The sequence below is a fragment of the Dama dama genome, chromosome 13 (assembly GCF_033118175.1).
Source record: "Dama dama isolate Ldn47 chromosome 13, ASM3311817v1, whole genome shotgun sequence".
Classification (NCBI taxonomy): domain Eukaryota; kingdom Metazoa; phylum Chordata; class Mammalia; order Artiodactyla; family Cervidae; genus Dama; species Dama dama.
The window spans coordinates 23,593,533-23,609,935 of NC_083693.1; the positions used below are offsets into that span (position 1 = coordinate 23,593,533).

At 44.4% G+C, this 16,403-nt stretch overlaps 1 protein-coding gene across 2 annotated transcripts in view; it reads right to left on the bottom strand.

Annotated features, from left to right (window-relative positions):
- Nucleotides 1-6,763: 6,763 nt before the first annotated feature.
- The window catches only part of SLCO3A1 (solute carrier organic anion transporter family member 3A1), a 390,549-nt gene continuing 380,909 nt past the window's right edge, over nt 6,764-16,403 (bottom strand). The window contains exon 11 of one of the 2 annotated variants that reach the window (XM_061158630.1): nt 6,764-6,900. In XM_061158630.1, the coding sequence (XP_061014613.1) occupies nt 6,785-6,900 (116 nt within the window). In that variant the 3' untranslated portion in view covers nt 6,764-6,784. Of the gene's footprint in view, nt 6,901-10,757; nt 10,832-16,403 lie in introns of those variants that run through there. The other variant, XM_061158632.1, reaches the window with a different exon arrangement.

A 16,403-nucleotide genomic window follows, 5' to 3' on the forward strand; every position in this document is an offset into this window, starting at 1 on the left:
GTACAGGCATATATCCAGTTTTTCCAACACTATTTTTTGGAAAGACTGTCCTTTCCCCATGAAGTGTCTTGACCTTTGTAAAAAAATCATTTGACCACATATACAGGTATTTTTCTGGGTTGTACATTCTATTGTTTTAGTTTGTGTGGATAGTATTATCATCTGAACAATATTAAGTCTCCCAGTTCATCAACATGAGATGCCCATTTATTTGTATTCTAAATTTCTATTAGCAACATGCATGAGTTTTTATAGCAGCTTTATTCATAATGGTAGAAAACTAAAATAACCCAGATGTTCTTCAAGAAGACAGTGGTTAAGCAATCTGTGGTACAGTCACACAATGGAATATTACTCAGCAATAAAAAGAATGAACTAGTGATATACTCAACAGCCCAGATGAATATTCAGAGAGCTGTGCCGAGAAAAGCCAATCTGAAATGTTACATATTATATGGCTCCATTTATATAACTTTCTTGAAATAATAAAAATGGCTTCCCAGGTGGTGCTAGTGGTAAAGAACCTGCCTGCCAATGCAGGAGTCATAAGAGATGCAGGTTTTATCCCTGGGTCAGCAAGATCCCATGGAGGAGGAAATGACAACCCACTCCAGTATTCTTGCCTGGAGAATCCCATGGACAGGAGACAGGTGGGCGATAGTCCATGGACTGAAGTGACAGCATGCACTTGCAGGCAGGGAATGGTAGTGGGAGGGGGGTGAGTGTGGTTACCAAAGGTCAGGAAGAGCGGTCCTGGCAGTCGTGGAAATGCTCTATATCTTGACTGTATCCACATCAGTATCCCAGTTGTGATATTATACTCAAGTTTTGTGAGATGTTATAATTGAGAGAAAGTGGGTAAAGTTTACATGGTATCTCTCTCACAGCTGCACCTGAACTTATAATTATTTCAAAATAAAAAATCTAATTTAATGGAAAGAAAACAGCATGGGAATGTGCAATATCTTTTAGAAAGATTTCCATGAAATATTGTTAACAATAAAAGGAAATTTAACGCTATTTGGGAAATGATTGGCTATAATGAATCACTTCTTATAGTCTCTTGAGAACCAAGGGTTTTGCTTTTCTTGTTTTAATGATGATGAAAGTATTTTGCTACAGTCCCAACTCTAGATGTTTTAGGAAAACTTGCTATTAGAAATCAATTGTCACCAAAGATAAGATGAAGCATCTGTCTAGTAGAGAATGTGACTTTTTATCTAAGACACAACTGGCAGCATTACCTAAATGGCCTTGAGCTGGTGAACAGATTGGCATCTTGCTTGCAGTCTGTACTTAGATGACCCTAGAATGATTTCTTCCTTAAAAGTTGAGCCCTAGGCACTTCACTTGCTGATCTTAGTCTTGACCCTTCCTACAGCCTTAAAAAGGTAGACAACCTGAACAAAAGTTTCTCAGATGTAAAATGGATGAGCAATTCAAGATTGTCCCTAGAGTTCTAATTCTAATAATAACAATAATAATAATAATAGCTACTGAGCATGGACTTCCGTTTCAACATTAGGCATCTTATCTATTAACTTATTTAGATGACTCACTCGCTCGCTCGGTCAGGCGTGTCCGACTTTGCAACCCTATGGACTGTAGCCTCAAGCTCTGTCCATGGGATTTTTTAGGCAAAAATACTGGAGTGGGGTTGCTATTTCCTCCTCTAGGGGATCTTCCCAACCCAGGGATCGAACATGCATCTCTAGTGTCTCTCCTGTCCTGGCAAGGCAGATTCTTTACTCCTGAGCCATCGGGGAAGCCTAATCCCACCAAAACCTTTTGGGGAACATCTTATTATCATTCTCACTTTACAAATAAGAAAACTGAGTGTCAGAAAAGCAACAGAGGAGAGTAGGAGGATGAGGAAGCTGGGAAGAGAGTGACAAATCGTCCAGGTTTGCCCAAGACCGAAGGTTCTCCCCAGATGGGTGGCTTCCAGCACTAAAACTGGTCAAGTTCCAGGCAAAATGAGATGGGAGACCAGTCCTATATTCCCTCGACTCCAGAGTCTGTATTCTTTTGGCTGTACCATGCCACTTCTCAGTTTCTTAGAGACCCCTTAAGGATTGTAACTATTAAAGCAAGCGAGATAAAACGTGTCTTTTCAAGAGGAAGTGGGAATCAAGATGCTGCCTGGAAGAACAGGAGAAAGTGGTAGGCAAGGAAATCTATATTTATATTCAGTTTCAAAAATAATTGGTGAATAGAAATAATGGCAGACAAGCAATTAAACTTGAGATACATTAAAATAAGAAAATAAAGGAAAGGAGCATGGAATTTATATATATTTTAACCATCTTTTAGAAGTTTTAATAAATAATGTATGCTCCTTAGAAACAAATGTTAATAAATCTAGGAGGATGATTTTCAGTAGGATTTGGGATCAACAGATGCAGAACATTAATCCAGAGATTGGCAGAGTTAATGGCCCCACACACAAAAGAGCTTGCTGTCTCAGAATTGCAGCTTGCACAGATTTAACCTCCCTTCTCTCCATAACCCTGCGTTTTGAATAAGCATTCCTTTGCTGAAAAAGTGTGATGCATTCCTCGGGGAGCAGAGTAGCTCGTCAGGCAAAACACAGAACCAACAACAGCTTGGAGGATGCCAAACCCAGTGACCGCTGGAGCAGAGTTGGGTAGCAGATGTTGTGTCACCATGGCAACCGATGGGCGGCTCCAAATCAAGAAGGGACTCAATTTCCAAGGCCTGAGACCTGGGGGAGACTTTAACCCTGCCTTTCTCTGGAGCTCTGTGTCTTTGGACATTTGGGGGGGCAAAGAAAGAAAGAAAGGAGGGGCTATCACAATTTTCTGTCCTCACTGCTATTGTACTGTTGGCAGGAGAGAAAGACAGTTAAAAAAATATGTATCAACCTTTGATAGGAAACATCTTACCAGCTGTGAATTAATGAGCTGCCTTGCCTCCAAGGAGACTTGATGATCCCCCTTCCAGTTGAACTGGTGTCTCCTCCCACAGTCTTCTTCCACGTTCGTCTGCTCTCTGGCTAAATAATCCTGCAGAATAACTGCTTGGAGACAAAAGTGCAGCTCACAGGCCGCCTCCCTCCCTGCTCTGGCTCTCGTGCCCTGCCCTGAAGCACGGGTGTCCACTGGTCCATCAGACCAGACGCCCAGCGTCCGTTCAGTGCGACTCACACACTCACCAGGGCCTCGACCACCATCATCAAGCGCGATTGTGCAGACTGCGGCGAAGACACTGCGCTGAATGGAGATGTTAAGACACCCGCCTCGAATTGTTCTCCATAACCATCCCACTGCCGCCCTGTGCTCTCAATTAATTTTCCCCAGAAAAACTCTAATTATCTTGTGAATAACACAATGATATTACATTCTCTTTTTTATGTCACAAAGACTTACTTTTTTTTCAAACGTAAACAAAAATTATTTCTTGATGTTTTAACCCCATTTCAGCATTTCTTTCTTTTCAGTACTACATTGTGAGCATCAAAAAATGAGAGCAGTGCTCCCTGGCCTTCCTCAGCTTCTAGGAGGCCCTGGAATCTGTATTCCATGCTAGGAAGAGCAAAGGCTCTGTGAGTGGGCAGGATCTGTAGCCTCTCTCAACCTCAGCATCTGCTGAGTATTTTTCATCTCACCCTAAAAAAATCTAATTTCTGTGTTTGTGTTATAGTGTATACAATATGTTAAAACAATGGTCTATATGTGTACCTGTAGGTAAAAATTTAAATTTAATAAATGTTTATGGAAGTTGTATCCAGTCATTTTTAAACAGCTTTAAATCCCATATCATACAATTCATCCATTTCAAGTATACAGTTCAGTAACTTTTAGTGTGTTTAGTCGTGTACCTAATATCACTAGGATCAATTTTAGAGCATTTTCTTTACCCCTCAAAGAAATTCCACTCCCGATAGCTATCCCCTCCCCCAGTCCCACCCCTCGACGTCTGCCCCACCCCGAGGCCCTGACAACCACTCATGTACTTTTTTGTCTCTACAGATCTTCCTAGTCTTGGTATTTTATACAAACAGAATCATACCGTAAGTACCCACACACGTGCGATCCATCAATGTCGGACATGAGTGTCACTGCAGCTGGCCGTCCGTCTCCTGTTGCTGGCGACCCTCAGCTCTACCATCTCCCACCTCCGCTCCCTCCTCCATCAGGAACTCTTCTGGCCTGTTCACTCCACGCCAGCCTCGGTACGCCAGCTGTTGTGTGCGGTACTACTGTACTTTTCAAGGTACTGTACTCTAAGATTTAAAATGTTTTCTTTATTTTCTGTTTTTTTTTTTTTTTTTTTGTATTATTTGTGTGCAAAGTATTTTAAAGCTATTATAATACAGTACTATATAGACGATTGTGTTCATTGGGTACCTGGGCTAACTTTATTGGACTTACAAATTGGATTTATGAATGCACTCTTGGAATGGAACTCATTCATATATAGGGGACTTACTGTACTAATGTGGCCTTTTGGGTCTGGATTCTTTCAGCACCATGTTTTCAATGTCTATTGTAGGGTAGAGCAGCATAGATAAACATACTCCTTTTGATGGCTGTTGTTCAGTTTCTCATTCCTGTCTGATTCTTTGTGACCCCATGGACTTCAGCACACTAGGCTTCCCTGCCCTTCACTATCTCCCTGAGTTTGCTCAAATTCATGTCCATTGAGTCGATGATGCCACCCAACCGTCTCATCCTCTGTCATCCACTTCTTCTGCCCTCAGTCTTGCCCAGCATCAGAGTCTTTTCCAATGAATTGGCTTTGAATAAGATTCTAATGTGGATATATCATATCTTATTAATTCACTTCACATTGCTCTTATGGGTAAACAACCAAACTTTGTTGTAGACACCTGATCTGCATAATTTATATATTATAGGCACTATGCATCAAAGATTATATTTAAAATATTCAGTAACAGGCACTAATGAACAACAACAGATGTTATAAGTGCTGGAACTGGTTTCTGGAGCTCCACGTAGTGCCCAGGTATTCTCTTCATTGGCTGAGACCCAGGGTGTAGAGGGCAAGGAATTCAGGGGGCTCGGGGCAGGCTGTTTACCAACTCTCACAGAAGTATCTCAATATTTTAACAGTCAAGGTGGCCGTGTGTGTGCATTAAAGCTGACATCTCCCTGGCAGAGCAGCTGTGAGGGTTAAATGAGCCCAGACACGTGGAAGACCTGGGGGTTCTTGTTTGGAAACATGGGGTACCCCACCACATGTCGCGAGCATAACTGTCAGCCTAAAGTCACTGCTCCTCATTCCCTTCTATCTAGGACTGCTCCCCGCAGCTGAGTATGTCCCTCTCCTAGAAGCCTACTTTGTTATGCATCTAAAGGGAGTCAAAAAGTCGATGGCATGGGCAAGCACACCGCCCTCAGACATCAAAGGGAAAATCTCTTGCCTGGTTCCCATGATCCCTTCCCTGGAGAAAGAGGAGGGCAAACCTGGCTGGAGTCTGAAGGAACAGGCAGGACGGGAGGCCACCGGGACGCAGGAAAGAAAGAAGTTCAAACAGAACTCTACGCTTTCAGGCCCCTGCTTGCCTTGCATTGGCCTATGTCCCCAGAGTAGTCCCTGATTTCATCTAGAGTCTGTGGATCACTTCTCATTTTTGCCATTAAAATCACAGAATTTAGGAGGAAACGGATAGCCGAGAACTGTCTCGGCTGGAGAGCCAAGTGCAGAGGCTTCCCAATTACAGGCTGAAGCTGCTTGCAATTCACCAGCCCTGTGAGGAAAGTCAGTCTAAGAGGCATTGGCTGAAATGACTTCAGTTCAGTACAACAAATGATGAGCTTCGTTGAGTGCGTTCTCCATCCATAACCGTGCCCCACACTTGTACTTGGGTTATTCTCATAAAGTGATTTCACATGCCCCGGCTCTTTCAGGCCTCCTTGGAACCATTACAATTGAAGGAGTTTTAATCAGATCTTGGCTGCTGGAGGATCTGAATTGGAACAGAATAATACTTAAAGTTAGAAAATAATACTTATGAGAATGGACTCAAGGGACTTAATCTGAAGAAGAGAAAGATGAAGGGGCCCATAGATGACATTTTAGATATACCAGATAGCAAAAATTCACTACAAAGAGAACAGAGGGCCGCTGCTCACTGTCTCTTGATGGCAGACAAAGTGAACATAGCAGGGACCAGAGGCATATGAATGAAAGTGTGACCCTGGCAGATGAATTTTCACTAGTGGATGACTTAACTTCCCAGGAAGGTTTCTCAGTCTCCTTTGGCTCTCTGAATGCACTGACCTGTTCAGTGGTGTTTTCCTGAAAGGAGAGGCAGGGATTGGATACAAAACAGCAGAATTTCCTGTTGAATGGTCTGAAGATGTCCAAGGTCACCTGGGCTAGGACACAGGTTACCTGCTCTACCCCTCCCATCTCTGTGTCATTAACTGGAATCCTATAAGGTATTGAGTGTGTGTGTGTGTGTGTGTGTGTGTACACACACACTCGGCTGTGTCCAACTCTTGGTGACCCCATGAATTATAGCCCGCCAGGCTCCTCTGTCCCTGGGATTTTCCAGGCAAAAACACTGGGTTGCCATTTCCTACTCCAGAGGATCTTCCCAACTCAGGGATCAAACCCATGTCTCTTGTGTCTCCTGCCTTGGCAGGCAGATTCTTTACCACTAGCGCCACCTGGAACTCTTCAAAGTGTTCAGAATCACAGGGGCTTTCAACTGCAGGGAGCAGATACCCAGCTCAAGCTGGCTTACCCCATGAGGATAGGCATCATCTGCCATCAGCGGATGTGGAGAGCTAGGTCAGGATCTCGGCGAGGATGGTGAACTGCTCATCAGGGCTGCCCAGGCTCTGGGCTCTTCATCAGGCTGCGCGGGTGTCCTCAGCTTTGCCTTCATCCTCAAACTTTCCTTGCTGGCTGTAAGGTGGAGCCGTTGGGGGTCACACGGATTCTCGGTCACAGAAGAGGGAGAAAATGGCCATCGCTTCCTACTCATGGCATAAAAGCCTTTCCTTTTTGCCTGGCTGAGTAAGTTAGGTCACACACACTCCCAATCTGAGGCCAAAATCAGTCACTGGGGAAATGCCATGAGCCAGCTGGCTCTTCTAGATCCAAACAAGGGTGGTTGGAAGTTTGGGAGTTAACTGGGATGCCCACCGTATTTCTGTTCCATCAAGACAAAATTTCACACACAATTCCTGCCTGGGTGAGGACCGAGGCTGGGGCCGCTGGCCATTGTAGTCATCACCTGAGGATGGCATTTCTGAATCCAAATTCTGTCTTCTTTCTACCACCATTTATGTCACATTCTGAAACTTCTATCATTCAAGTAACTCCATTTTTTTTTTTCTACATCAGCACACCATCTGTGATATTCCTTACTACTTTTTGTAAAACAGGCTCAGTTCCTTTTCATGTTTGCTTTAAAATGAAGCCCAATAACCACTGGAAATAGGAAACCCGCGTCTCTTGTCAAAATTGTAAGTTTGTCATTAAAATACGATAAACAATGTTAATTAATTTTATCTAGACACCAATGCCTGCAAAGGTTCTAAGACAGCTTCTTTAAAAGGAAGATTAGCAAGTGTTTGAAAGTGTTAAAGACACCCCAGCACCCAACACAGACTCTCTCTATTCTATACAGATGAATTGAAAGGAATTTGAAAGTAGACTAGCTTTCCTACTCTATGACTCCTGTTATTTCACAACATATCTGTGTATTGCATTTTAATAACCAACATGATGACCCAATAATCAAAGTAAATAACCAACTTTATTTCATCATTCTATTTGGGTAGCGACTGATCGACTTCACTTTCACTTTTAACTTTCATGCATTGGAGAGGGAAATGGCAACCCACTCCAGTGTTCCTGCCTGGAGAATCCCAGGGATGGGGGAGCCTGGTGGGCTGCCATCTATGGGATCGCACAGAGTTGGGCACGACTGAAGTGACTTAGCAGCAGCAGCAGACCTAATGATAAAGAACCCGCCTGCAGTGCGGAAGACTGGGGTTCAATCCCTAAGTCAGGAAGATCCCCTGAAGAAGGAGATAGCTATCCACTCCTGGAGAATTCCATGGACAGAGGAGCCTGGTGGGCTACAGTCCATGGGGTCGCAAAGAGTCAGACATGACTGAGCGCCTAACACTTTTACACCTAACTGTATCTCACAGACCACTAGTGACCTGTTCCCTATTTTTCGGGAGACAGTCTATTATAGGCTGCTGCCTTGCTTCGCCATCTTCATCCCTCCTCTTTAGTACTCAGGTAGTGAGAGCAACTAAGAAGATATTGACCTTGTTGCTGTTATACATACAGGCCTGCTATCAGTGATCAGACTACACATGCATTTCTTGAGCTCTTACTGTGATTCCAGCAGGTATTAGGCAGAGCCCCTCCCCTGAGTGTACTTAGGACCTAGGATCCAGCAGTTGGGATGAAGAAGGCAAAATGTGAGTGGGAGTGAAAGAGCAGCCTCTGCCCTTCCCTCCTGTCACTCAGAGGCTGTCCGAGGTGTCAGGTGCATTCTGGCCCGTGGCTGATGTCCAAGGGACGAGGGACAGGGACCTGCATTGCTACTTGGCTTCCGTGATGGATGATGGATTTTACACCCAGTGAAGGCAGAGTCAAGAGCCCCACACTGTCTGCTCCTCCTGCCAGCCTCAGGAGTCAGCCTCAGGGCTATCAGCCCAGGAAACAGAGATGCTGCCTCATCTCCTAAAAGGCCCTTTAATGACCAGCATAGCTAGGGGACTTCATGAAAGGAACAACATGGTCAAGTCTCCCCCTCAAAGTTCAGGGAGGCTGGCCTTTCAGGGGGGATCAGCCAGACCCTGGAAGTGGGATGTTGCTTCTGCACTGGGTGAGTCAAGGTCTGGGGCACCCTCTGTGCCTGGGAGGATGCAGTTCATGCAGAGAGGCTGTCTGCAAGGGCAGGTTTATTGCAGGAAGGGGAACCCCTTTCAGCGCCCAAGAGTGGGCTCTTGTCTAACACTCTCTCAGCAATGAATTGTCCAAGGAGACACATGTACTGACAAAGCAAGAGACTTTATTGGAAAGAGGCTCCCAGGAGGAGAGTGGGAGGGGAAGGGAACCCAGGAGGACTGCTCTGCCACCTGGCTCCCTGTCTCGTGTTTTACTGGGACAGGGTTAATTTTCTGGTTGTCTCTGGCCCCTCGTTCTGACCCAGGGTCCTTCTTGCTGGCGCGCTCATGGCTCAGCCAAAGTGGATTTCAGCAGGAAACATTCTGGGAGGTCAGTAGGACATACAGACTGGCCTTTTGATCTTTTCCAAATTCTTCATCTTGGTCGTGGCTTGTTAGTCCCGTGTTCCTTACCAGGACCTCCTGTAATAAAATAGCTCCTGCAGAGGGTCACTGTGGTGCCTGGCCAAGGTGGGTGGCTTCAGTCAGGGTTTTCCCCTATCAGTGTCATTTGCTTACTTTGAGAAGGTTCCATAGGCTGATCCTTAGCTGGGATCGACTCATTTATGCCAGCGTTGGTTGGAAATGCTGTGTTCATGTCAATGGGAGGCTTGCCCTTCAGAGGAGGAGGGTGGGATAGGGAAGTGAATGCCTAATGAATAATGATGAAAATATCAGGCTGTATCAGAGAGTTCTTTCTTCCTGTCTGCCATCCGCAGGGACACAGGTGTCCTTTTACCCTATAGCCATTCATCTTCTAAGGCTTATTGAGAGCTGACCCAGTCATACTCAGAACCCATACATGTCACCCACTGCGTGGATCCCACTGAATGTACCCCTGCCTCCTACATGGGGCCATGGCTGCATTCCCCTATCTTGGTCCCTGATCTGCTGTGTTTATATTCCCTCTGTCATCAGTTGGATTAATAATCTCTCCCTCTTGTCCCCTGTCAAACACAGCTTTTAAATTATTTGGCAAAACCTGACCAGCTCAAAAGAGGTCTTCTCAGCTCTCTTTTTAGTGTTTTTTTATTACCTTACTAGGTAAGGAGTATGGGAGCTTCTTGTTGACCTGGATTGGGACTTGGGAAGATGTTCTACATCTTTGTGACTGGCACCTGCCTTGCACCCTGTCCCCAGATCAACTCCCCACCTCCAGTACTGACACCCCCAATAGTGGCTCCCCCCAATGTGGTGAAAAGAGCACAGATTTGGGAGCTGGAGAGACAGAGGTTCTGGGGTGAGGCAACCTTTCCAAACTTCACATTTCTTATATGTCACATAGATGTAGATGGACATTTCACAAGTCAGCTGCACAATGTGTATGATTTAACCTTTCTAGAAGAATTTATGTTTTGAGTCCCCATTCTGCACGGTAGAAGAAATGTACTGTCAAAAAAATTGGGATTTCTTGTCCTTTCGTCAGCTTTGCAGTTATGTTCTGGGGGACTGAGCTAAAAATACCATCATTCCAGGGGCCCAATCACTCATTGATGTCATTTGGGCATCTGCTGAGCTGTGCTCCCTGAGTGGGTCTCGGTTGTCTATCCAGGCAATTTCCAGAGACAGTCTCTTGTCTGGAGGGTCCCTCCATCTGGGGTGTTCTCCTCTCCTTCTCAGCATTTTTGGGAGCACAGGTATCATTCTGTGTTATTGCCTAAGGCTTCCTCCCTCCCTCCAGTGGTATGCTGGTAAATGTTTAACAACCACCTCTGGTTGGAGAGCGGTCCTGATTTGCAGTGCTTGCCAACTTCGAGGGTGTAAATACTCCCACTGTGGCAGATTTCAAGCTATCAGTGATTTAACAGTCAGCTCACGAAATTCCTGGAGATGTATCAGTCAATCCCAGCCAGCTTCAGCACGCCACTATGCGACACATCTTGTGACCAGGTCTCTGGAGATGAACGGCCTGCCTTCCCCAACACCTGCAGACAAGACAGAAGTCTTCTTGCCCTCATATCCCTGAAATGAATCTGAGTATTTCTACCTGCTCAGCTGCCCAGGGAGAGGAGACAGGGCCACTTTTGCAGGAGCCCCCATTGTCCACGCTATCTCGTTGTTTTTCTTTTCTGACTCCATCTGCTGCCAGGCTAGGGAATATTTCTCTAGTTGGTGGAATGGCTTTGAGTTAGAGGTAGTGACTTCTGTTACTCAGTCCAGCTCTTAAGCTTGAGTGACTTCCATTGCCAAAGGGCCTTGGCTTTTGAAATAACTCTTTGCTCTCTGTTACCACATCCTTCCACCAAGCAACTTACAGAATAGCTTACCAGATTGACAGGAGAAAAAAAAGGACCAAGAGAGAAAAGTAACTACAAAAAGAAAAATTCATTAGTATCTCAATCCTGAATATTCATTGGAAAGACTGAAGCTCCAATACTTTGGCCACCTGATTCAAAGAGCCAACTCATTTGGAAAAGATGCTGGGAAAGATTGAAGGTAGGAGGAGAAAGGGGCAACAGAGGATGAGATGGTTGGATGGCATCACCATCTCAATGGACAGGAGTTTGAGCAAACTCAGGGAAATAGTGAAGGACAGGAAAGCCTGGTGTGCTGCAGTCCATGGGGCCGCAAAGAGTCAGACATGACTTAGCAACTGAGTAACAGTAACATCTCAAGAGCATTATTCTGTTGCATCAATATAGTAATACTTCGGTATTGAGAGGAATAAATAAAAAATATATGGGAAGAGCGTCAGGTTGAGTATGATAGAGAAGAGATTCCATGACCTGGGTTAGCCTTCTCTTTTCCCTCCAGCTGAAGGAATCACAATTTCCACTGGCTTGTATTCTGTTGAATCAAGCGTGGCTCCTATGAGCACCATCACCACTGTCCCCTCCTTCGCCCTGAAGATGTGGCACTATCTGGTGGTCAGAATGGACATTGTGCTTTTCCACTTAGAAGTCCAGAAAGAAACACCCAACTTCACAGAGTATTCACAACACATACTTTAGCTAAAGGACTGGGCCTTCCCTGGTGGTCCAGTGGTTAAAACCTTGCTTCCAACACAGGGGGTGCCTGATCAGGGAGCCAAGATCTCATATGCCTGGAGGCCAAAAAACCAGAACATAAACAAAAGAAGCAATATTGTTACAAATTCAGTAAAGACTTTGAAAACAGTCCACATCAAAAAAAGAAAACTTAAAAAAATAAAGAAGTTAAGGAGTAAATGACGATGCCATGGAGGGGTTAATACATGTTTAAATTGTTTGAGACTCTATTTCAGCTCTCATTGAATCCTAGAGCCAAAGGTATGTTAGTGAGGTTAACATCCATTTTAAAGGACCTGCCATCTCTTGCTTTGTGTTCTGTGTTTTTGTTCTGTGTAACTGTGTTTTTGACCTCAAGTCCTCCCTGAGGGCAGGACTAGCATAGACTTGTTAGTGGTTAGAAAGTGGCTGCTATATTCTATTTTTGATTCCCTGGTTTGATTATGGTTTACCCCCATAAAAAGCTACCCACTCAAGAAAAAGATGGAAAGAGGTATATTTCCTCAACCCTATGTAGGTTTATGATTTCTACGGATTCTTGTCTAAATGACCTGTACTCATTCACTCACTTGCTCAGTCATGTCCAACTCTTTGTGACCCCATGGACTGTAGCCCATGAGGCTCCTATGTCCATGGGATTCTCCAGGCAAGAGCACTGGAGTGGGTTGCCATGCCCTGCTCCAGGGGATCATCCCAACCCAAGGATCGACCTCAGGTCTCCCACATTGCAGGCAGATTCTTTCCCATCTGAGCCACCAGGGAAGCCCTCAATCGTGAAGATGCCTTTCAAATTCCACAGGACATGGCTGCCTTTAGAAACAGAAGTAGCCCGTGGAAGCCCACAGGGGCCTTCTTTACCCTAGCATGGGGAAGGAGTGAGATTTCAGTTTATCTCGTCCCTGAAGCACAGACACTCAGTGAGGCTTCTTTTGTTCCCAAGGAGATGGTGAGGAAGAAAGATGGGCAGAGGGGACTGGAGATCATTGGCTGGCAATGAACTCCACCACACCAACATTCCTATAGGATTTCCTGAGTACCAGCTGACTGTAGCCCTCCACAGGTCCTTGGGGAAAACAGCATGGCCAGGTTCCAGCCTGCAAATCAGATCAAATGCAAGGCCAGGATGTTGGCATGAGGAAATAACCAAAGGGCCTCTCAGTACTAACTTCTTTTACTTTCAAGAAAAATTGAGCCAATATCTTTTCAACTGTGAGGTATCTGGAGACTGGAATGGGAGAAGGAGGTTTTGTAAATTTTGCTGCAGATTCAGAGTTTTGAGTCTCAATTTCTGTGCCTGTGGTGGCATAAAAATATGTTGCAAGATTAACAAGCAACGTGTTTCTAGTTATTCTCCCCCTCCCATCCCCGCCTTAAGAAAATGTTTAATTCTTTCCCACTTAAACTAGCCTGTGAAGTGACTATTGCCTTAATAAAATGTTGGTAGAGCAGAAAAGAGTGCAGAGTTTAAAAGTTTGGACTTTTGAGTATCAAAATTCAACACCTTGGATGATGATGATTGTCAGAAGCAACTTCTCTCCTGCTCTCCACTAAATTAAAATCCTCTGACACAGAAGAGGGAAAGGAGAGAATCAGGGTGGGCGAGACACAGAGGTAAGCTCTGGTGTGGGTTCTAAGAAGGCATCCTGAGTTTCTGTCAATCATTCCATGGTCGGGTCACATCATTATGGAACCCCTAGGTAGGTTAGAGGATGCTTCAAGAGCAGTTGTGTCTTTCTGCTCGATCAAAGCCTGGGGCATTGGCAAGTGTGTAGAATCCCCTTGAGGTCAGCGTGGAATGGAAAAGAATAGGTTAGACATGGCTGCTTGGCATTTCCTTAGGCAGAAACATCCTGGAACAGTCTTAAGAGTTTTATTGAGACCCTAGTCTTTGAGTCTAGAGTGTCTTAGAGCTTCCAGCAATGGTAGACAGCAGCTAAAATTCCTTAGAGCCCTGAAAAAGAGTGTGGAGGTAGCTGAGATAGAGCCAGCCTTGAAGAATCCAGAGATGGGGATATGGGGGATGAAAGATGACCTTATTTCAGTCTCTATACCTTGCAGCAGATTTTTTTTTTCTTGTAGAAGACTAAGAAGTGGTGGCTGCAATTTCTTGAAGAATCCAGACTGTATCTTTGCCCAGGGTCCCTTTCCAGCCCTTTGACTTGTGACCTTCTGCTGTAGAGTCTCTACCTCCTAGCCCCTTCAACTTCAGAAGGGGCGTAGTGTGGTGTTCTAGGTTTGCACTGTCTGGTTTAGTAGCCACTAGATGCAAGTGACTATTTAAGTTAATTATAATCAAATTCAAAGTTCAATGTGCCAAGTGGCTACCACAAGGAATAGCCCAGTGTAGGGCACTTCCATCATTGCTGGAAGTTCTGTTGATCAGTGCTGTGGCCTTGCCAGTAATGCTAAGACGCAGACCACTAACCACCTTCTCCTCTCCTGACACCCACATACTCAAGCACCTACCCACAACTGAGTTGGTCCATAGAACCCTGTCTCCAGTTTCTGAGCTGGCATTCTCCTGGATGTGGCCATATTCAATTAGTAGTGTTTCTTTTGCTGACACTTCCTGGCCTCCATGCTACACTCACCACCACCCCAGAGCCCAGAGAGCTGTGAGTGACATGATGGCTTGTGTGAATGTTCATGGATCCTCCCAGGGGCTGGTTGTCCTGGTCGAACAGGAAGAGGAGGCTTTCCATTCAGAACAGAGAGCTTCATCAATTCCAGAAGCCACCGTGCCCGCCAGAAGCATCAACTGATGTCAAGTGTCCTAAGACTGGAAACGGAGTAGCCAGCACCCTCGAGTGGAGACAGAAGTCACAGACGCTGGGGTTTGAACCCCAGCTCCACTTGTTCTTAGCAGAGGCTTTGGATATCTCCTTCCTTCTCTGAAAAATGAGATGACTATACCTGCCTTATAAAATTGAGTGTGGGGATAAATGTGAAATACCTAGGACAATGGCTACTATATAACTGAGCCTTGGTAAATAACAGCTGCTATTTTTACTTCTCAGCTGCCCTCTGGGATAATCTGCCTTTTTTTAGGGTAGGGCAGAAAGAGGGAGGAAAAACAGCAGTGGCTCCCTGATCCACAAGTCTCTCCATCTTGCCATCTGCCATCATGAGACATCATCCTGCTTAATTTGTGAAAATTACTTCATGCCTCCGGCTACACCTGGTTTACTCTGGTGGGTGCTAGGCTTTTTTCAGGTGTGGTGGTGCCTTCAAGTGCCCGGAGGGGTGCATTTAAAAGCAATCTCTGGGGTCTACCTTGAGGGTCTTTTAGAGAAGGAATCCCAAATGTCTTTTCAGTAAGAGTTGAATATAGGGTACTGGATACAATGGGATATTACTCAGTCATAAAAAAAGAATGAAATAATACTGTTTTCAGCAACATTGATGGACCTATTGATTATCATACTAAGTGAAGTAAGTCAGAGAGCAAAAGATAAATATTATATGATATTACTTATATATTGAATCTAAAAAAATAGTACAAATGAACTTATTTACAAAGCAGGAACAGAATTACCGACATAGAAAACAAATTTATGGTTCCCAAAGGGAAAGGGGGAGGAGGGATAAATTGGGAGAATAGGATTAACAGAGCACACTACTACATATAAAGTAGATAAACAACAAGGACTTACTCTATAGCACAGAGAACTATATTCGATATCTTGAAGCAAACTATAATGGAAAAGAATAAAGAAGAATATCAGTATATACATATGTTTATGTATAACCGAATCACTTTGCTATACAGCTGAAACTCACACAATGTTATAAATCAACTATATGTCAATTAAAAAAGAATTATCAGTCCAGAGTGACTTATTTAGATTAGGCTAAAAGGAGGTGGGAGAATAAGACACTCTCAGTTCTGGTCTTCCTTGTGTGATCTCAGAAGTGATTTGGTCAATGATAGATGGTGTGTATAGTTAGAGTAGCTCCGAGTATCAGACCTTGCACCTGGTAATGTTGTCTACCTTTTTAGGCTACTGGAGAAGTAATTGACTTAATGCATCAAAAACATTTAATGTATTTTTATATGATTATCTTAAGCACAGTCAGGACTAAAGAATTAAAAAAGATATTGTCTGTAAGGAATATATCTCAATAGAGGAATATAATATATCGACCGTGATTAATACAGTGAGTATAAGTGATGTGAGAGCAAAGGATTGTGGGATCTAGCAAGAAACCATCACTCCTGGTGAAGTAGTGGGGGAAACAGATCAGTGGACTCTCCACTGACTTATGGGTACACTAAGCCTCTCCCAGCCCAGCTTTTGCCTGTGAGACCCCAGCGGAGGGGCCAACCTGGATTTGAAAGATGCCACAGTCATCCTGGAGATAACTGGAGTTGGCAAGACATCACATGGGAACTACTATGGAAAGTAGATATTGAGCCATTGGCAAAAAGCCAAGCTTAATGAAGCAGTCATAGATAGCACTCTGGTTCTCTATAATGTTTGTGCTTGATGTTGAAGGATGGATGAATTCA